At 34.6% G+C, this 23,349-nt stretch overlaps 1 protein-coding gene across 3 annotated transcripts in view; it reads left to right on the top strand.

The window, feature by feature from the left end:
* The first annotated feature begins 1,430 nt into the window (after window positions 1-1,430).
* LOC125681394 (protocadherin Fat 3-like) overlaps window positions 1,431-23,349 on the top strand; it is a 36,369-nt gene continuing 14,450 nt past the window's right edge. For 2 of the 3 annotated variants that reach the window (XM_056155479.1, XM_056155478.1), the window contains exons 1-13: window positions 1,432-1,646; window positions 5,858-5,929; window positions 6,162-6,332; window positions 7,333-7,414; window positions 8,319-8,497; window positions 12,378-12,551; window positions 13,677-13,792; window positions 14,406-14,586; window positions 20,583-20,744; window positions 21,035-21,178; window positions 21,282-21,404; window positions 21,932-22,114; window positions 22,802-22,992. In XM_056155479.1, coding sequence (XP_056011454.1) covers window positions 1,577-1,646; window positions 5,858-5,929; window positions 6,162-6,332; window positions 7,333-7,414; window positions 8,319-8,497; window positions 12,378-12,551; window positions 13,677-13,792; window positions 14,406-14,586; window positions 20,583-20,744; window positions 21,035-21,178; window positions 21,282-21,404; window positions 21,932-22,114; window positions 22,802-22,992 — 1,848 coding nt within the window. In that variant the 5' untranslated portion in view covers window positions 1,432-1,576. Of the gene's footprint in view, window positions 1,647-5,857; window positions 5,930-6,161; window positions 6,333-7,332; window positions 7,415-8,318; window positions 8,498-12,377; window positions 12,552-13,676; window positions 13,793-14,405; window positions 14,587-20,582; window positions 20,745-21,034; window positions 21,179-21,281; window positions 21,405-21,931; window positions 22,115-22,801; window positions 22,993-23,349 lie in introns of all 3 variants that reach the window. The other variant, XM_056155480.1, reaches the window with a different exon arrangement.

Genomic DNA, 23,349 nt, shown 5'->3' with positions numbered 1-23,349 from the left:
TATTCTAGAGTCAACATTTCGCTGTGATTTGATGCATAATATGAATATCTAAGAAAAGATGCCTAAACCACTTCGACAGACATTCTAATTTTTGAAATAAAAAATATTTATGAAAATTGAAAATGTTATTTGCTAATATTTTTTAAATCTACAAAATAAAAATAAAACACGTCAATTTGAAAAAAAAAAGATACATCAGAGAAATATATCTTTAAAAGAAATTGGAATGAAATGGTCAAAATTTAGAAATATTACGATTTTTCAAATTTGAACCAAGCCCGATCGGAATTATATAAATAAAAAAAAACTAGTCATAGAGAACATTATAATCAGAAAACTACACTCCCTTGATGTAAAATGGATTACAAAATTAATTGCCTTTATAAAGGGAACTAATTTCTTGATGAAAAGTACAGACGGTTTGCAACAATATGATTATTGTAGTCATCTCGATCAATTATGATCGGGATCAGTACTTTTTTCTCTCTCGTTTGAATATATCAATATATCTTAAATTTGGTCATTTCGTTTCAATTTCTTTTTAAAATATATTTTTTCGATATATTTCTTTTCTAACTGACATGCTATCCGTAGATTAAAAAAATATTAACGAATAACGTTTTCAATTTTCATAAATATTTTTTTTTCTAAAAAATTAGAACGTTTATATCCGAGTATTTTAGGCATTTTATTAGATATTCATATCATGCACCAAATCGCATTGAAATTAGTTCTCTAGAATATCTTATTTGAAAACAAAAACACATTTTTTATCATTCCAGGGAAAATCATATAAAATTCATATAAAGCTTGTATCACTCTTTCGATGGTGAAATCATACTTCATAAGAGGTGTGTTAACGAGCCATTAAATAAAATTTGGGTGTAATGGGCTACCTTAAGATAGTTTTGTGAAACTCGGCCCAGAATTCTACACGGGATTAAATAGCTAAAGAAGTCATGATTAGTCATATCAATATGCAAACATAACGATGCAGCGCAGATTCATATTTGATCAAACCATGGCCTCTAAAGCTACTCGTGAAATAGAGCTTTTGTTGCTGTTTTGTGTTGGGACTGTTTCGTTTGAGTAGAAATTGCTTTCATTCCTAAAATAACAATACAATTTTATAATCCATGTACCAAAACATTTAAATCGTGGCAATAAATCGTTTTGTATAAAATTTACCAGATTCTTTAAAATGAATTCCTCGATCTTTGGTCTAAATTCCGGATATATGAATATACATACCGACTGTGTTTAATCAAATTATAAACTACAATGGAACATCCAGTAGGAATATCATTGGTAGAGAGCATTACGAACTATCTGTACCAAAGTTTACTCAAATTATTACTGGCGAGGTTACACGATTTATCTTTTGATAAAACTAAAATTAAAAAAAGAACAAATGCTTTTCATTATTCAATGGGTTTATTTTGTGACTTGGAGAGAAAAAAAATGTCAATAACGTTAAATACTCTATAAAAAGTTATCCATCGCGAGCAGCGAATCATGTGGTTTCTGGTTGAAGTGAAATGTTTTGAACGCAAAATTTAAAGCATCACTAGTGCAAATGGCGAGTGTTCGCGTTATCCTGACTTTATTCCAGTTTACATGTATCATGTGGAATGTCAAAAATATAGGTAAGCTTTAAATTGCTGGCTCTTTTTACGACGGTTGTTTCAGTATACTGGTATGTCGAAATATCTACCCTTTCTCCGTCAAAAATATATATTTTCTATATAGGAAAATGATTTTGAAAACCATTTGATTGAAAATACACTAGTTAACTTTGAATCGAAAGGATTGTCATTATGTTTGTTCCTCTCTGCTGATGACGCTGAAAGTAGAAACGCAGAACTGAACTGGGATAAATCCTATAATAGTATTCACTTTGATGATCTACGTGGATAGTTTTTGGTAATACGGGACTAATCTTTTTATAAAGCAAAATTGATTAGAACTCAAAACATCTCAGCACCACGGAGAAGGAAACCATGTTTCATACAGTGAAACCGTGTAATGAAAACACACCGAATATCGAAACTAAATTACATGTATTTGATACATTAGTAAGCAGCGTTTTAAATTTTTGCTGTAAAGTCAGGGGCTTTACAGAAAAAGTACATTTGGAATTTTGTAAAAGAATTTTGCATATCAAAAATACTTGACCATAAGTATTTTCTCAGAGAAAATTTCCATTATATATTTCATAAAAAACCATATATTTTCATACTTTTCCCTTGGAGTCAATTTTTCGTCTATTTGGATGAAATAAACACCATTTTGTTTTAAAAATATCAGAAGTAACTGTCATAACTTAGGGGGGGAAATGTTGCGATGAAATATCTCAGAGAGATAACATTTTATTCATAATGTTATTTTCTTTTAATTCCAAAATTAAACACACTGATATAAAGAGTAAGTGCTCTCAAATTAAGCTTCGTATCAAAATTGTTATATCTTTACAATAGATTATGATATCATTATTCTGAAATTATTAGATGCTACTGTAAATATGTTCTAGATAGGTGCTTTTCATTTCATCAAAATAAAGAAATGAGTTCAGGAAAATTGTTTGAAAATATATATTTTTGTATATAATATATATTGGTAATTTTCTATGGTGAAATACTTATGGCCAAGTAATGTAGTGCCCAAAATGTTATTGTATTATAAGAACTGGGAAGATTCCCTTTAAGTGTTGTCAGAAAAGAATTTTTTTTGAAATGTTGGGTTAAAATTTTAGATACACACAATCATTGTATAGTCATCACCATTGGTTGGTTGTACAGAATGTATATTTGTTGTGAATTATTCAATGTCCCGCTCGAAAATCTTTTTATATCATCTCCTATGAAAATATCACCATTTTCGGTGAAGGGTTGCAAAATTTTGGCCTATGCTCAGTGCTTACGATCTTTGGGGCAAAGAAGGATTTTTATCGTGTCACACTTGCTGTGACAAGGGGCTAATTCATTTAGTCGCTTCTTACGACAAGCAGGGGGTACTGAGTACCTATTCTAACCTGGATCCCACGAGACCAGAATTACTTGTATATGTTTGGAATAACCATTATTTTGAAAAGAAATCATTATTTTTTCCAGTTGTAATCAATTGTTAAATGATTTATTTATACAAGAGATGCATTCATTTTTTGACAGGTCGCTATAATGAAATTTATACAAGCATCTACCTGATAGTTTCTAGCTTTAGTACTACAAAAGATAAAAATAACGAACAGTGGCCTATCTCATAACTCCTATAAGGAATCTAAAATTGAGAGTAGGTCAAACACGGACCCCTGAACATGGGATCAGGTGCCGAGGAGAAAGTATTCCTGGTCTACCGGTCACACATGTCGTGAGCCCTTATTTCTCGATCGGGTAAATTGAGTATGTAAAGAACGGCATCAATTGGTATGAAACATGTATCACACAACATTTGACCCAATGGTAGGTTGTATTGGTAAAATAGATCGTTATAACGACCATAAAATTAGCAAAATGCTGACTTTGATGTCGAAACCCCTGTAACATTAACTTATTTGTCAGTTGCCTGTCTGCCCTTATTTAAAAACTAGCTATACGCAGAACAAGCGCTTGTGTATCAAATCAGCTGAAAGACATTTGTAGTTCAGTTCAGTTTATTAGCACAAAACCTTACGGTTTGCAGGCATGTAATAAGTACACCACATACATGTAGAACATCTATATTACACAAGACTTTCACATCAATGTACACATATAATAATACTGCGAGTACAATGGTGTACACAACACATTATACCATACATATATAAACATACATTATATCACGATATGCAATTGATTATATGCGCTATGAACATACATTATCTCTATGGGCAGTAGCTTTGTGAAGAAAGATACAAAGATTGTGAAGTTGTTTTCTGTTTCTAAGGCTAAATAACTGAACAAACTTAAAGGTAAATGGCCCTGTCCAATAATATTGTTTTATGTATATACGAAGCCAATGACTATACTGTGGACATTCCAAAATAAAGTGATATTCATCTCCGATTTTGTTTAGATCACATAATTTGCAAATACGTTGAACACGTTCCGTTTGACTGTAATGACCTTGCTCTATAGCCAATTTATGTGAAGATAGCCTTCATTATGATACGTGATAGCATTAAAATATGTTTCTGACAATTTGTTCTCTTCTAATCAAAACTTTCTACAAGGTGAAACCTGTTCACTGCATCCAGATAACATGTCATCATTAAGGTGACTCACTACACCCTGAAATAGTTTCTCAAATCAGTACCAACTGATTTAATCATAAAAGATATGATGATATCTAATTAAGTATATGCTAAAAAGGCAGAAAATATGCAAATTTGGATAAAAACATGATTTTCAAAAACATTATTTCAACACTATGAACAATTTAACACACTGGCAGGTTTGAACTTGAGAACTGCGGTTCACCAGCGCAATGCTTTAACCACTGAATTACGATGATGCACAAACAAATCGAGCGATGTAAATAATTTTACAAAACATTCAAATCGTCATATTGTGACGTACAGTGTCATAAAGACTATAAGCTTTAGTGTTAGTGAGCTACCTAAAATTCTGAACCGTTATCACCTTAGCTGCAATAATGTAGCCCTATCTCCGTAATGGTGCAAAATAATTTTATGAATAACCGATAATAAACTCTGTGTATTAGTCCCAAATGTTGTTTACACCAAAAGGAGTACCAACTTTGTGCTCGGGCATGTCTAATAAAGGTGTTTTTCATTAAATATAATGTACAGCATGCAAAATTCTTCGTCTGCTCCGCCATGCTTGTTATCGCGAGATCTCGTAGATGGATCTAATGAAAAACCTAAACATTGACAATCAGCGCGAAAATGTAGTTACTCGAGCCACTTCGACAAAGAAAGGAAAATCATATTGTTGCAGAAAGAATTTACACTCTGCTGTTCGGTTTTTAACTTGATATTAAATTCAAACCCTTTCAATACCGACGAAATAGCTTTCGCCTCCATACTTGTCCATTGATATAAATACTACTTTATATGGCATATGCAAATGACTTGACAATCGGAAGTTGAAACTTCAGTACATCAAACATGGCGCACAAATATGAATGGAGAAATTGGAATTTATCGAAATTGTTGAAAACGGTAGAATAGAGCCTCACAAATCTTAAGTTGCAGGTTGTAAATTTATATATTGACTAAGAAACATAGAATATCATTTTATTTACGTAAAGAAAGTCAGGAAATGTTGCGGGAGTGAATCACTCCCGCATTTGCACCATTACGGGGATCCTTGGGAGTTGTAGCCCTCTCCCTAAAAAAAAAAAAAATCAGAGAGGGCTACATTATTGCAGCTATTCTCACCTCAGCCCTACCTGTGTGCAACGCGTAAACCTGGACTCAAACCCGGTATTATTGATTGGAGTGTAAGCCCGAGATACGTTATATCAGCATACTTCATGAAATGACATTTAGTTTTAGATTTACATTTACTTTCATTCCAGTCGGAATATTCTAGTCGTTAAAATAGTCGTACTACATTGATCAAGATTCATACGCACATTCGTCACATTTGCCTTAATTTTAAAAGAATATCAATGATATAAACATTGGAAATATAATCATTGTCAAATGCATGAATAATTAATTCTTAATTGGAAAGTTTGAAGGTCTTCTTTTCTTGACGTAGAGGAATGTTCAATCTGCCGTTGAAGAAGGATTTCGTTTTAGAGATAAATAAGGTTTTATAAAATCCTATGACATGTACTATCCGTTTTGTAGACTACAAACTTAGCGACGTGTGAATGAGATACATACATTGATGGATATTTTTTGTTGCAGATGGTCAATGTACCGCCGGGCAGACGACCGGTAAAAACCCTCCTGTTGACAATACAGAAACCGTATCAACCGGTAAGCCACAATAAATACAACATTCTCTAAAAAAATTAAAGTGCATGTACAGTGTACATAAATCGGTGGTATATGCATATTATGGGAACTTCTCGTTTATTTAAGGATGAATTAAAATTGATGAGCATATCAATCTGTCTATACTAGTTCACAAATGTGTTTTGATAATCGCTATACATGTGTAATAAATAAAAAATGGTGATATATTTTTTAAATTAATCCATTGCTATAGGGACAACATTTCTGCTTCAAACTACTGACAATGACTATAAAATATCCTGCTGTGGTTTCGTGACACAATGGGATATCGATATCGCGACCAGTGGAACTCTATATGCTGAAGTATGGCGAAGCGTTTCAGGAACATGGACTTTGGTTGGTGTGAACACAATAACTATTGTTGGTAGGTCTGATATTCTCCGATATAGACCTTAATCTAAAATGTCCCACAGTATACATGAAGCAATAACTTGATACTGGTGGAAGAGAACAGCTGTGAGAGACAAAGACGATGTTGTTATATATATCTATGATGTTTTGATGTAAGATTTCATAACTTGAAATGTTAGAGGCCAGATCATTTACTGTACAATGTGAGACTTTCAGATATTACTTGAAAGCAGTTGTATAGAAATGATAATCAACAGTTTTTGGATTTGTATTATTTTGTACAAACATATCCTGTAACCTAGGAGAATCACTCTGTCCTTCTATTCAAAAAACAAAAAGTAAAATATTTTCCTCCCTAGATAATATACAATTATTTCATGCCTACTCGGGAAACAGTCAAATCTATTGTCCCGAGGTAGTGGCGAAGATCCGGGAAACTGTTGTCAGAGGCCGTTCTATTCAAAAGACAAAAAGTAAAATATTTTCCTCCCTAGATAATATACAATTATTTCATGCCTACTCGGGAAACAGTCAAATCTATTGTCCTGAGGTAGTGGCGAAGATCCGGGAAACTGTTGTCAGAGGCCGTAAGCCGAGTACAATACGGCCTCTGACAACAGTTTCCCGGGTCTTCGCCACTACCGAAGGGCATTGGTTTTGACTGTTTCTCTAGTAGGCATGAAATAATTGTTTTATTAGCTAATCTGCTAATCGGGCAATAGTTTCTCACGTGACCGTGAAACACTTCGTCACGTGATCGGGTAATAGTAGGTCACGTGATGACCCCCCCCCCCCCCTGCTCATTTTGTGTACCTATCTCTGTTGATTAAAGTTGGAAAACAGAAACAAAAAATATGTAATATCAATTCATATAGTAGATTAGGTAATAATATGATGCAACCAGTGTCCCTTACAGTACTGTTCATCAGTTGCTATCTTTCATATCACTTAATGAAATCATAGATTATATCATATATGTAATACAGATTAAAACGAAACAACATTTTATTCAGCCGGAGATGTTAGCACCGTCAAAACAGAACCTATTGCAGCGGCACAACAAATAGCTGTTCAGGACGGAGATTACATAGGATTGTGAGTATATCACTGTATCAGATTATTATAGAGACACAACAAATAACTGTACAGGGCGGATATATAGGATTGTGAGTATATCATTGTATCACAGTCTCGATTGAAGTCAGCATTTCGCAAATTCTATGGTCGTTATAACGATCTAGTTCGTCAATACAACCTCGCATTGGGTCAAATGCTGTCTGACGTGTTTCATACCGATTGTTAAGCCGTTCTTGGCACACTGATTTTGACTGCGGATAACTCCGTTTACCTGATCAAGATATAGGGCTCACGGCGGGTGTGTCTGGTTAACAGGGGATGCTTACTCCTCCTAGACACCTGATCCCACGTCTGGTGTGTCCAGGGATCCGTGTTTGCCCAACTATCTATTCTGTATTGCTTATAGGAGTTATGAGATTGATCACTGTTCGTTATATTCACCTTGCATTATAATAGAGGCACAACAAATAACTGTACAGGGCGGATATATAGGATTGTGAGTATATCTAGTTTGTCATAAAATCAGAATTTTTTTAAGGTAAAATATGTATTTTTGAAAATACCTGATAGTATGGCATGCACCTTAGTATCAACGTGTCTAATACGAAAATACCTGATAGTATGGCATGCACCTTAGTATCAACGTGTCTAATACGAAAATACCTGATAGTATGGCATGCACCTTAGTATCAACGTGTCTAATACGAAAATACCTGATAGTATGGCATGCACCTTAGTATCAACGTGTCTAATACGAGATTTTGACACCCCCGTTTTCATTTTATTCATTCTGACAAAATGTCTAGTTCTTCCTTTTCATTTTTAGTTCATTGTCTCCCATAATCTTCGACTGGATAATCAAACGAACAAATTAAAAGGAACGCTACTTTTGATATCTAAAACCTATCATTTTCTCTTGTAGCAAATCTTCCGGCAATACCATCGTTGCATATCATAAAACAAACAATGGAGTAGGGAGTACTACAGAGCAAGTGCAGGCTTCCGCAACATCCGGGCACACGGTATCTACTACGTCAACGTTTGCTCCCTACATTACAGAAATAAACATCGAGTTTGGACTTAAAGCGACTCTGGGCCCCGGTAAAGTATTTTGAAATCTGTGTAATTTGTGATGATAATACAACGTGCCTCTTCTACAGAGAACAAGTTAAAGAAAAAGAGGGAGAAGAGAACAAGCAAAGCTAGAGAAGAAGGGGGAGGGGGGTATTTGCTCTTTTGCTTATAGAAAAAAAGATGTGAAGGGTTGATAATTATTTTTTTTTTGGCAAAGGAGAGAAACTTGGAAAACGAAGAAGCAGAAGTGCGAGATTGTAAACATTTAGGTGAATTTGTTTTGTTGGAGTAGGACTTGTATGACTATGATACTGTGTATCTCAATTCCTCTATGAAGTCTTTATCAATTTAATTATTGAAATTTGCTGACGATACTGCCGACTCAGAAATCTAAATGGAAAATACCGGTTTCCAATAATAGACTGGCGTGTTATATTTAAATATAAGGCCAACGTTTTTGATGTTTTGTTAACCAAGGTAAATAACTGCCGCAGTTTAGCATTACTGACATTTATACGAGTCGTTCTTTACTTAAATGAACAATACAATATTTTCATAGACCTGTGCATTCATATTACACAACAACCCTTTTACATATGGCATTACTTAACTCACTGTTCTTGACATGACTGCAGCGCCTTTAATAGATGTCATCAGTTCATTTGCCTCTGGTTGATAATTCGAGTGTTTATCTTTGCCTAAATATCATATGACAGTTGCTACATGAGTTTTTATTTATTCATTCATTTATTGTTTTTTTGAGAAATCAAACTGTATAACAGTTCTTTTCCTCCCTTGACTTATTTTTACTTATTACATGCTGTGCATTCGTGTCCTTTTTTTTTTTTTTTTTTTTTTTTTTGGTAGTATTTGTTTAGCTTTTCGTCAGCCACATTACGGTTTGAAATTCCTGTGCACACAGGAACATGTTAGTGTAAAAAAGCGGAACTACAATGATCTCGGAATAAATTCCCTTTCTTTAAGTCGTAACTTGCAAATATTAGAAGTTATGATGAAAATGACTAATATTTGTTATAATATATGTATCACATTTACCCCCCCCCCCCTCTAAAAAAAACGACCCCAATAATGAAAAGCAAAAGAAAAAAATATAGATTGGAAAAATATTGGACTTGAACTCGGGGAATGTATGGTTTAAGTGTAAGATTACCGAGCACCTAAACCACTATGCCACCCAGGCTTGTAAGTTTAAATGTTTAACTTTTGACAGGCTGCTAAATCTCAAAGTAAATTTTGAGAACGATTTTTCATATTTTATCCATTTTCAACAAGAGGACCACCTTAAACCAAATTTCCTCAAACAGACTTATATACAGTCATAAGCAGGTAAAACAAGGTGGCCTTTTGCAACAGTTTGCAATTTTTTATGCCCATTACGTTACATCTACTATTTTCTCTATATAATCACGGTGATGTTTATGCTTGTCAAATAAATATACTATCAACATATCGATATCTTTATTAAGTAATTTGGGTAAACACAAGTATAAACTGACATTGTATAGCAGAATATTTGTAAAAAATGATATTCAAGGAAAAGGTATTTATGTAGACGAAATTGCATACCAAGTGCGCTATACCCCTTTATCTTTCACAATATGTATATTTAAAAGTATCAATGCCCTAGCATATACAGTCGACATACAGCTATAATAGATCTTTGTCCGAACATGATCAAATTTTACTCACGGCGGGTGTGACCGGTCGACAGGGGATTCTTACTCCTCCTAGGCACCTGATCCCACCTCTGGTGTGTCCAGGGGTCCGTGTTTGCCCAACTCTTTATTTTGTATTCCTTGTGGGAGTTATGAGATTAATCGCCGTTCATTATCTTCGCCTTTCATTCCGAAATAATTTATTTAGATACCAATAATCTTATTTCAGTATTAGTATAACCAACGCGGAAGAACTAAATATCAAGTCATCTATCTCACGTACATCGAAACTTCTTCTCGGAAGGAGAGACGTTGCGAAGACGAAAATGTGATTTCACACTTTAGCCATTTCGTCCTCGCACTTTCGCCACTTCGTCCTCGCACTTTCGCCCCTTTCCCTTGCGCTTTTGCCATAAACGCGAAGAGGCGACTGTCCTAATGAGAACACTATACTGAATATTGTCAGTTGATTCTGCACAATTTTTACACCATTGTAGACTTCCTTAATTTATCTACCATTATCAATGGATACAGCAACTTATTCAGAAGCACATTCACCTATACAGTTAAGAAAGGGTTAACTAAGACCTACAACTTCATTTTGTGTATCAGCTGATGAGCGCGTTCTGTTTAGGTATTAGGTATACGATTCCCAATGCTTTAATCAAGAAGCCAATCTGATTAACTCAGGTCCTCTATCCACTCCTCTTTTTTTAATGTCGTTGTAACCCTTAAGGCCCTTGCTTGTCGTAAGAGGCGACTAAATGGGGCGGTCCTTCGGATGAGACCGCAAAAACCCATGTCCCGTGTCACAGCAGGTGTGGCACGATAAAGATCCCTCCATGCTCAATGACCATATAAGCGCCAGACATTGGCCTAGATTTTGCAGTCCTTCACCGGCATTGGTGACGTTTCCATATGAGTGAAATATTCTCGAGAGGGACATTAAACAATATTCAATCAATCATTAAATAGAATAATGTTATCTAGATATTTATATTAAAGGAGATGATATGATGATTTTTAAAACATTTCATAAAACATCAATAGAGCCATTTGCCAGAGATGACTGTGTATAAAAGAATATTTTATTGAAATAAAAATACACATTTCAAGTGGTTAACTTTTACTATCATTACGGTTACTATATCTATATTCAGGAAGCATTCCTATAGAACCACATAAAACCCACCAAACTCTAGCATAGATGTTCAAAGTTAAACTATTAAGCATGTTTGAAAATCGTTCTTATTTCCCGTAAGTTGGGCATTGTGCTCACGTCTTTTAAATTCTAAATAAGAAGGTACAGCGTCAGAGTCGAGCTTGAGAGCTTTTTTGTCGTTCACAACATGAAGAAAGATATAAGATATTTTGATACTGACATGTTGAAAATGGTTCATAAATAGGCTAGGATATGTATGAGGAACCATGATAGATTGACTTAAGCGGAAACTGACTGAAAAGATGTCAAATCTTGATATCTATTCCAGGGACTACCCCATGACATCTCTTTAGAGATACATACATAAAAATGTTCTGGTTCTTGGGACTTTGACGTTGTTCTCCTTAATAAATGCATTGCCGTTAATTATGAGCCAATTGTTGATGTAGCAATAATTAATTTTTGTGAGAAGAAAAAAACCCAAACAAACAACACTTCCATGTATTATACAATGATTGATTGTTTGTTTTACGTCCCGTCGAGAATTTTTCACTCATGTTGAGACTTCACCAGCTGTAGGTGAAGTGCCACAAATTTAGACCTACGCTGAGGGCCGTAGCAGTAAGGGTTTTTATCGTGTCAACGCCTGCAGCGACAGGAGACCTCCGTTTTAATGTCATATCCGAAAGACTCGTCATTCCTAATTGCCGAGCGTTCGGCGAAGGAGCAATCACCACCTATTTTAAAGCCTTAGATTTGAAGCAGCCATGGGACGAGCTGGGCTCGAACTCACGACCTCCCGGTTACGAAACGAACGTTCTACCACTGGCCTACCGCTACCGGTGTGTTTTCATAAGAGGTGAAGTTTTTATTGGAGGTGAAACAAATATAAATCATATATTACAATGTTATACAATGTATATCGTGCTGATCAAATGCACTGAAAATCGGTCTAGAAGAACAATGTCAGTTTTACATAATTGAAACTTCAATGTAAAAACTAATGTTAAGCAATCAGATTGCATTTGGTATCAAAATCATAATTCAAATGCATCACTGATACTCACAGGGGCAGTTCCAACATTTGCTGCTGGCCTGGACACCACCAAAGCGGTCACTGACGACACGACCGTGGGAACCACGCTCCTCACAGTGGTAGCCACAGACCCTGGGGATACACTCACCCTCTCACTCCAGTCTGCCACCCCAGCGAATGCTGCAGTCAGCTTTGACCCCACAACAGGTTCGTTCTCTGTCTATCTCTCCTTCAACATATCTATGTACTATAACAAGACTCCCTTTAAAACAGGTTGGTGGAAATCTGAACGTTTGTCGTGTCCGAGGTTAAATGTCGCACGGTTAAATACTTGTAGTTTTAACCTAGGAATTTAGACTCACCCTTGTATTTGGTCTCGACCTTAAAGTTCAAATTCAACAAGGAACACAATTCGGTCTAGATTATAACGTATGTGTTCCGGTTAGAATAGGTTCTCAGTACTTCTTACTTGTCGTAAGAGGCGACTTAATGGGGCGGTCCTTCGGATGAGAGGTTATGCGGCACAACAGGTGTGGCACGATAAAGATCCATCCATGACCGCCGAGAATCTATAGTCCTAAATTTTGCAGCTCTTCGCCGGCAATGGTGACGTCTCCATATGAGTGAAAAATTCTCGAGCGGGACGTTAAGCAAGATACAACCAACCAACCAACCTTAATCTAATGATCCATGTATACCGATGAATCTGGTAACAAACTACCTTAATCCAGTGATATAAATCTTACAAAAACAGTGATGCCCACAAGCTTAAATATCTATTTTTTCATTTCAATAGTTCTGTGCAATTTCACCAATGATATGAAAACAATACATTACATACATGTACCTGGTTTGTTAAGCATTGGTGTAGTGAATAGGCTACTGTATCTTGTATGTACATGTATAGATGAATGAATGTAATTGTTTTATTAACAACGTTTTTTGACAAAATATACGGATCATTTTGTTGAATTCTCCTTGTGTCAGAAGCACTGCCAGCCCCTCTAAACAAGCACTAGTGCATGTGCAAGCTCATTTTGTCACACAACAACCGGTTTAACCACGCTTCTATATTTTCTGCGTGGACCTCAGGGCCCATGTATTACGTCCTGCAGCAATCTGAAGAACATCATGGAGTATCCGTATTTTTAATGAAGACAATCGGCATTCTTTCACTTTCAGACTGCATAAATCTTATGTTGAACATTGTGAGATATTTTATCGCTTGTCATATTAAAGTTTCACCTGGCCAGTATTGACCACTACCGTAATTTCGCATTGAATGTTTAGTCTTTGAAGGGTATTTTTTATCAGCTTGTACTTTCTTTGTAGGTGTCCTTTCCACTGTTTCGCAGCTACCTATTGGAGACACAGTGTTTGTTTTTAGAGCCACTGATTTGTGTGGTAATTTGGCCGATCACACATTTACTCTCACTGTCACAAACTTTGTAAGTTCTTATTCCTTAATTATTGCAATGCAGTATACGGTTACAATTCAGAGAGAGAGAGAGAGAGAGAGAGAGAGAGAGAGAGAGAGAGAGAGAGAGAGATGGTAATGTCACTCAACAACGGAAGTTTATCAGGTGTCACGAAAAGAACAAGTTGTAGATCATAATGATGGGTGAAGATAACGAACAGTGATCAATCTCGTAACTCCTATAAACAATACAAAATAGAGAAATAATGTAGGAAGCACTTTGCTTGGCACTTGGCTCTCTTACCAAACAACAAACCAAATGTTATATTCGTTAATGTGGCATGTACATGTAACAAATTTTCAATATTTTATACGTAACATGTAAGTTTGTAAAATTACTACAAAGGAAATAAACAATTTAAAAAGTCATTATGAACATATTTCAACCCCGAAGCATACAAATGTATAACATATTTGAATACAGACATTCGAACTTGATACATTGTATCTGCGATTATAATGCCATATGAATTTCTTGTAAGAAAATGATCACGTTCCAAATTAGTGTACCGCTTGTATTGGACATAACTCATCTAACTACATGTATACACATCTGACAAAAACCTGACGTGTCATTTCTTCAGCCTCCAGTGATAAACAACCTACCAGCCTCAGTGGAAGTCAGCGAGGATGTGAGCGTGGAGACACAGCTAATTGTCCTCGACGTAACTGACGCCTCATTGGACGACACGGTCACGTGTACCATTACCAGCGTCACTCCAACTCTTACAGCATTATATCTAAGATACGCAGCAGGAACATCGAGTAAGCATATTATATATCCTCAGAAGAAAAAATATCGAATGTTTGATACAAAAACTGAGTATATTAAACACGACCAATTTCAGTAATTTCCTGGGCGTTGATTTTATCAACTCCTCTGTGCAGTAATTCGGCTCAAAGCAATGTGGACCTTAGCACTTCTTTACAAACAGATGTAATGTTAGCACTAGCAGTAAATAGTTCGTAAACCGTTTACATATTACACGTTTAAATGCATGTTTTCTGTAAAACTGACATTTCTACCGTTTGTCCATTGAGTATCTTATTTGAAAAACGACCGAAATATCACTAGAAATACATTGAAAGGTGAAGATAACGAACAGTGATCAATCCCATAACTCCTATAAGCAAAACAAAATAGAGAGTTGGGCAAACATATACCAGAGGTGGGATCAGATGCGTAGGAGGAGTAAACACCCCTTGTCTACCGGTCACACCCGCCGTGAGCCCTATATCTTGTTGATCAGGTAACCAGAGTTATCAGTAGTCAAAATCTAATATCAACAGCGATATTTAACAATATCAAAAAATTCCTACACGCAGATAGAATATCAACGATCATAATGTACAGTACAGGTCAAAAACACGAGCCCCGCAAGACTGAAAGCGTGGGCCTTGAAAAAATCGGTGTCTTTGAAATTGCGGTTTCTGGGTATCCTATAGCAGTTGCATGTACCTTTCAAATTAAAATATACAGGTACACACGTGTCCGCAATCGGGAAACAATAGCTAATGATAGTAGTGTCAACTGATTTGTGTTAGCGTCAAATTGAAGCGAACCGAAGAAATCATGAATCGCCACATTCAATGTTATCTAGAGTGGCTGCATTCATTGTCCATTTTAATGATAAAAATTCTGAGCTCGACAGTAAATTCATTTTAATCATTTTAGTATGAAAACAACAGTTTAAACTTTTTCAAACTTTCAGTCATAAATTAAATCAAATATCGATGAAAAAACTCAAATATTTTGTTGTTTTCAAACCACACGCCAAAGAATTTCAGGGTTTTAATAAACATTTTACTACCCATTTTCCCGTGTGCCGCGACCAAGTTCTTAAGCAGCATGTGTCAGCTGATTGACAGATAGAGCACGTGTACCTCGTGTGTAACAATAGAAGTTAGAACATCGGTACATGTAGTAAATAACACCACACCTTTCGTTCGTTGAAGTTGATAATTGATTGATTGTATATTGTTACATCCCTCTCGAGAATCTTTCACTCATGTGGAGACGTCACCACTGTCGGTGAAGGGCTGCAAAATTTAGACCTATGGTCGGCGCTTATGGCCATTGAGCAAGGAGGGATCTTTATTGTGCCACACCTGCTATGACTCGGGACCTCGGTTTTTACGGTCTCATCCGTAGGTGATGATATTAAAACGATGCAATTGAACGGCTTGAAGAAATTATTGCACACCATTTAGCAATACATAATACCAAAAACCACCAGTAGATTTAGAATGACCATTGTATCAGTATTACTTTTTTTGATAGGATTTCTCAGCATTTTTTTTTTAAAATGTAGCCGGCTGAATTGCATACCTTATTCATCTCTTGTGATTGGTGACATATCATTTCAAAAACGGTTTCTATGGGAGATGTGTGTATTTCATTGAAATAAAGTTGAATATTTTATTTAAAAAACTACACCCGAAATAACATTAAAAATACAAGCAGGGGGAATGGGACATGGAGTCCTGTACACAATCACAAATGCGTTTATTGATCAAGATATGACTCACGGCGGGTGTGACTGGTCAACAGGGATGCTTACTCCTCCTAGGCGCCTGATCAACCTCTGATATGTTACAGTACATAACTCCGTCTTTCCTCAACTCTTAATTTTGTGTTCCTTTCAGGAATTATGAAATTTATTACTTTTCGTTTTCTTCAATCTTTCTCATATGCAAAATTAAGACCACATAACTATTTTTTAGATGTAATAACTTATAGCTAATCTATTCTCATTTGCCGATGCTTACGAAGTTATGTAGGTCGAGATGTTCCTAGATGATTTGCACAGAGCTCTAGGAATCGAATTTCAAATTTTACGTAAGATCATACACAATTTTAAAGATAAAAGATAGGTAAATCTCTGAGAGTTAAGTACACGTTCTTGCACTTTAAGCAATGAGGAATTGTTTGGTTGTGTAAGTCATGTCAATCTTTAAGAGGAGTTGTAGGGGAAAATTAGCATTAACCAAAAATGAAAGAATATATGAAGTTATGTGTGAAGTTTTTCAAACATGTTCTTGTGCTAGAATATCAATGTCGTGACATTCTTTTTTTTAAATGAGTATTTGTAAGAGTATATGCTATGTTGTAAGAGTATATGTTATGTTGTAAGAGTATATTTTATGTTGCAAGAGTATATGCTATGTTGTAAGAGTATATGCTATGTTGTAAGAGTATATGCTATGTTGTAAGAGTATGCTATGTTGTAAGAGTATATGTTATGTTGTAAGAGTATATGCTATGTTGTAAGAGTATATGTTATGTTGTAAGAGTATATGCTATGTTGTAAGAGTATATGCTATGTTGTAAGAGTATGCTATGTTGTAAGAGTATATGTTATGTTGTAAGAGTATATGCTATGTTGTAAGAGTATATGCTATGTTGTAAGAGTACATGTTATGTTGTAAGAGTATATGCTATGTTGTGAGAGTATATGTTATGTTGTAAGAGTATATGTTATGTTGTAAGAGTATATGCTATGTTGTAAGATTATAATGTTATGTAAGAGTATATGCTATGTTGTAAGAGTATATGTTATGTTGTAAGAGTATATGCTATGTTGTAAGAGTATATGCTATGTTGTAAGAGTATATGCTGTGTTGTAAGAGTATATGCTATGTTGTAAGAGTATATGCTATGTTGTAAGAGTACATGTTATGTTGTAAGAGTATATGCTATGTTGTGAGAGTATATGTTATGTTGTAAGAGTATATGTTATGTTGTAAGAGTATATGCTATGTTGTAAGATTATAATGTTATGTAAGAGTATATGCTATGTTGTAAGAGTATATGCTATGTTGTAAGAGTATATGCTATGTTGTAAGAGTATATGCTATGTTGTAAGAGTATATGTTATGTTGTAAGAGTATATGCTATGTTGTAAGAGTATGCTATGTTGTAAGAGTACATGTTGTGTTGTAAGAGTATATGCTGTGTTGTAAGAGTATATGCTATGTTGTAAGAGTATATGCTATGTTGTAAGAGTATATGTTATGTTGTAAGAGTATATGTTATGTTGTAAGAGTATATGCTATGTTGTAAGAGTATATCTTATGATGTAAGAGTATATACTATGTTGTAAGTGTATATGTTATGTTGTAAGAGTATACTATGTTGTAAGAGTATATGCTATGTTGTAAGAGTATATGTTATGTTGGAAGAGTATATGCCATGTTGGAAGAGTATATGTTATGTTGTAAGAGTATATGCTATGTTGCAAGAGTATATGTTATGTTGTAAGAGTATATGTTATGTTGTAAGAGTATATGCTATGTTGTAAGTGTATATGTTATGTTGTAAGAGTATACTATGTTGTAAGAGTATATGCTATGTTGTAAGAGTATATACTATGTTGTAAGTGTATATGTTATGTTGTAAGAGTATACTATGTTGTAAGAGTATATGCTATGTTGTAAGAGTATATGCTATGTTGTAAGAGTATATGCTATGTTGCAAGAGTATATGTTATGTTGTAAGAGTATATGTTATGTTGTAAGAGTATATGCTATGTTGTAAGAGTATATGCTATGTTGTAAGAGTATATGTTATGTTGTGAGAGTATATGCTATGTTGTAAGAGTATATGTTATGTTGTAAGAGTATATGTTATGTTGTAAGAGTATATGTTATGTTGTAAGAGTATGCTATGTTGTAAGAGTATATGTTATGTTGTAAGAGTATATGCTATGTTGTAAGAGTATATGCTATGTTGTAAGAGTATATGCTATGTTGTAAGAGTACATGTTATGTTGTAAGAGTATATGCTATGTTGTGAGAGTATATGTTATGTTGTAAGAGTATATGTTATGTTGTAAGAGTATATGCTATGTTGTAAGATTATAATGTTATGTAAGAGTATATGCTATGTTGTAAGAGTATATGTTATGTTGTAAGAGTATATGCTATGTTGTAAGAGTATATGCTATGTTGTAAGAGTATATGCTGTGTTGTAAGAGTATATGCTATGTTGTAAGAGTATATGCTATGTTGTAAGAGTACATGTTATGTTGTAAGAGTATATGCTATGTTGTGAGAGTATATGTTATGTTGTAAGAGTATATGTTATGTTGTAAGAGTATATGCTATGTTGTAAGATTATAATATTATGTAAGAGTATATGCTATGTTGTAAGAGTATATGCTATGTTGTAAGAGTATATGCTATGTTGTAAGATTATAATGTTATGTAAGAGTATATGCTATGTTGTAAGAGTATATGTTATGTTGTAAGAGTATATGCTATGTTGTAAGAGTATATGCTATGTTGTAAGAGTATATGCTATGTTGTAAGAGTATATGCTATGTTGTAAGAGTATATGCTATGTTGTAAGAGTATATGCTATGTTGTGAGAGTATATGTTATGTTGTAAGAGTATATGTTATGTTGTAAGAGTATATGCTATGTTGTAAGATTATAATGTTATGTAAGAGTATATGTTATGTTGTAAGAGTATATGCTATGTTGTAAGAATATATGTTATGTTGTAAGATTATAATGTTATGTAAGAGTATATGCTATGTTGTAAGAGTATATGCTATGTTGTAAGAGTATATGCTATGTTGTAAGAGTATATGTTATGTTGTAAGAGTATATGTTATGTTGTAAGATTATAATGTTATGTAAGAGTATATGCTATGTTGTAAGAGTATATGCTATGTTGTAAGAGTATATGTTATGTTGTAAGAGTATGCTATGTTGTAAGAGTATATGTTGTAAGAGTATATGTTATGTTGTAAGAGTATATGTTATGTTGTAAGAGTATATGCTATGTTGTAAGAATATATGTTATGTTGTAAGAGTATATGCTATGTTGTAAGAGTATATGTTATGTAAGAGTATATGTTATGTTGTAAGAGTATATGCTATGTTGTAAGAATATATGTTATGTTGTAAGATTATAATGTTATGTAAGAGTATATGCTATGTTGTAAGAGTATATGCTATGTTGTAAGAGTATATGTTATGTTGTAAGAGTATATGTTATGTTGTAAGAGTATATGCTATGTTGTAAGAGTATATGCTATGTTGTAAGAGTATATGTTATGTTGTAAGATTATAATGTTATGTAAGAGTATATGCTATGTTGTAAGAGTATATGCTATGTTGTAAGAGTATATGTTATGTTGTAAGAGTATGCTATGTTGTAAGAGTATATGCTATGTTGTAAGAGTATATGTTATGTTGTAAGATTATAATGTTATGTAAGAGTATATGTTATGTTGTAAGAGTATATGTTATGTTGTAAGAGTATATGTTATGTTGTAAGAGTATATGCTATGTTGTAAGAATATATGTTATGTTGTAAGATTATAATGTTATGTAAGAGTATATGCTATGTTGTAAGAGTATATGCTATGTTGTAAGAGTATATGTTATGTTGTAAGAGTATGCTATGTTGTAAGAGTATATGTTATGTTGTAAGAGTATATGTTATGTTGTAAGAGTATATGCTATGTTGTAAGAGTATATGGTATGTTGGATTAGTAAAATACAATCCAGACAACTTACCACTGTCTATAGACATAAACAATTGCGCGTTGATTGTTATAAAGACACTAAATATGTTTATGCTTAACGTTATGACTTTTGAGTGTACTTCTCTATTGTTCTGTAATAATTCTCAATCCCAGAAGCATCGGGTGCAAATCTAAATCAAATCAACTCCTATCAGTACTTTGATTTGTGTAGTCCATTCTTGATATCAGAACACAATGCATTTTATTTGTTAAATGTCTGTTCAGATTACGCCATCAGTTTACGGGCAGGCGCTGGACTGGACTACGATACCGACAAAACGTATACTGCCGATGTAAGCTGTACTGACACCAAGGAGACGACCACTGGGACCTTCACCATTTATGTTCTCCGCAACCAGGCACCTGTCATCACAAACCTGCCATCAAGTACGTCATAGTCCATTAAAGGTGTAATGGATTAAAAAGAACTATTTGATATAAGAGGTAAAATGTAAATAATCTTTTTCTTGGAACACTATGAAGTCTGTTGAATTTCACGACAGAATTCCAATGGTGTTGGGTATATATGTTGACGAAAACAAGTTTAACAGCATACAAATTATTTTCTTCCATAACCCGTAGACATGCCTCGGGGTTTAAGAGAAGTCCTAAGGATCTAAAAAATGACATAACATACTGTATCTGATATATTTTCTGTATCTTAACATTATGTACAGCGGCCAACTCCGTAGACATAGCATCCTCGGGAGCTTTCATTGGTACAACAGTGTTTACTGTGACGTCAACAGATCAGGAAAACGACCAGCTGTTCTACAACATGACGTGTACTCCTTCCACGTGTCCATTTAAGATCTATGATTGTGATTACTTTTCATTCACTTGAATTTAACATGTAATTTATAATTGTGGTAAATGCATATTTTGAAGGGTATACCGAGGTAACTAGTTCATTTGCTTTTGTAGCCGGGGCCGTTCTGGTGGACAAAACCCTGGCAGGACTCAATGACACGGCGTACGATATGTACATCTACGTTTATGATGGGCACACATTGGTAGGACCACGAAGTTTGACCGTTAAGATCACAGGTCAGTGTATGCCATATGTTAACGAGTTTCAATCTTCCGTCATTATTCTGATGTAGCTGTTCTGTTAGAATGATTAACAAACCTACTCCAGTTTTCAATGCAGAAACAAGTTTCATATTTGAAAATACATGGCTTAGAAGTTGTGATGATTCACGACGGCATACTCCATAAAGCGCGTTAGTGCTCCATGAAAAGTATGCCGGCATGACGTATTGCAGTTTATACTCTCATGTATTTTCAAGAATGAAATTTATCTTATACCTGTTGGAATTCCCAGCCGTTAGAACAGACGTACAATATTAATATGATGCATACACGCACTGCTCACAACTACGTCATTATAGTTTATAAAGACATTGGAAATGTAAATATTACGCGATGCAGGACTGTTAACAATCATGGTCCTTTAAAAAAAAATTGAGATCCTGTTTCCAACGGCCAATGTATTGAACTATTGCAGTGTTTATACACATTGTAATGATGACCTTAGCCGGGAATCTGACTCAGCTTTTATCATCTGTTGACAGATGCCAACACGCCGCCGGTGGTGACCAACCTGCCGACAACAGTGTCTGTTCCTGAGAATACAGCAGCCTCTACCACTATCTTCACGGTGACCAAATCTGACATCAATTCTCTGGACACGCACACATGGACGTACACCGTTTCTCCGACCAGTGGACATCTTTATTTCACCATCGACTCCAGCAGTAAGTCAGTAATTGAATATTATTCCATGGTAAAAAGAAACTCGTTTCAATAGAGTACTGATTTGGAATTATCAATTGATGATAATATAATGACAATAGAGTACTGGTATTGAATTATCAATTGATGATAATATAATGACAATAGAGTAATGGTGTTGAATTATCAATTGATGATAATATAATGACAATAGGGTACTGGTATTGAATTATCAATTGATGATAATATAATGACAATAGAATAATGGTGTTGAATTATCAATTGATGATAATATAATGACAATAGAGTAATGGTGTTGAATTATCAATTGATGATAATATAATGACAATAGAGTAATGGTGTTGAATTATCAATTGATGATAATATAATGACAATAGAGTAATGGTGTTGAATTATCAGTTGATGATAATATCATGACAATAGAGTACTAATATTGAATTATCAGTTTCATGGTTCCAGCAGTAAGTCGATCGATCATCAGATCTAATTGATATGGTGAATACAAGTTATACCTGCAGAGTTGTATAATTAACGTGCTGATCAATTTCATGAATTTGACAATTATTAAGATGAATTAATTGCTTAAACGTCTTTGATGATTTTGATATGTTTTCATATTTCTCACAATCCATTTATGATTCTAGACAATACAGTTTACTAAAACGATGCGTTAATGCGTTCTTTTAAAGCCGGTGCTATTAAAACAACATCCACAAATATTGACTTCGAGACAGTAGGAACAACGACATTCTTATTGACTACCTATGTTTCTGATGGTCAAGCCTCGGTCAGTGGAACCGTAACAATATCCATCACCAACCAAAACGAGGCTCCAACGTTTCTCCTTTCCACTTACACTATTACAGGGAATGAAGGTTCGGTACGTTCTATCATATTTAATTATTTTGCTTTATTTTTTTCATTCAGCCCTTCACCAGCAATGGTGACGTCTCCATATGAGTGAAAAATTCTTGAATGCGACATTAAACAATATACAACCAACCAACCATACTCCATGTTGAGACATCACCAGCTGTAGGCGAAGTGCAGCAAATTGATACCTATGCATGGCACACAGGGCCGTAGCAGGGGTCTTCATTCAATAGACAGCCATGACAGTTGACCTCGGTTTCTAAGGTCTCACTTGAAGGACCCGCGACTCTCACTTTCAAATGCCAAGGGTGAATGTCAGGCACTTAGGTCCAAAGACATGTGCACTTAGGCCCAGACGTTTCGG

Source organism: Ostrea edulis, chromosome 2 (genome assembly GCF_947568905.1).
Source record: "Ostrea edulis chromosome 2, xbOstEdul1.1, whole genome shotgun sequence".
NCBI lineage: Eukaryota > Metazoa > Mollusca > Bivalvia > Ostreida > Ostreidae > Ostrea > Ostrea edulis.
Note: the sequence above shows the minus strand (reverse complement) of the source record. Positions and strands in the feature narration are given on the sequence as shown.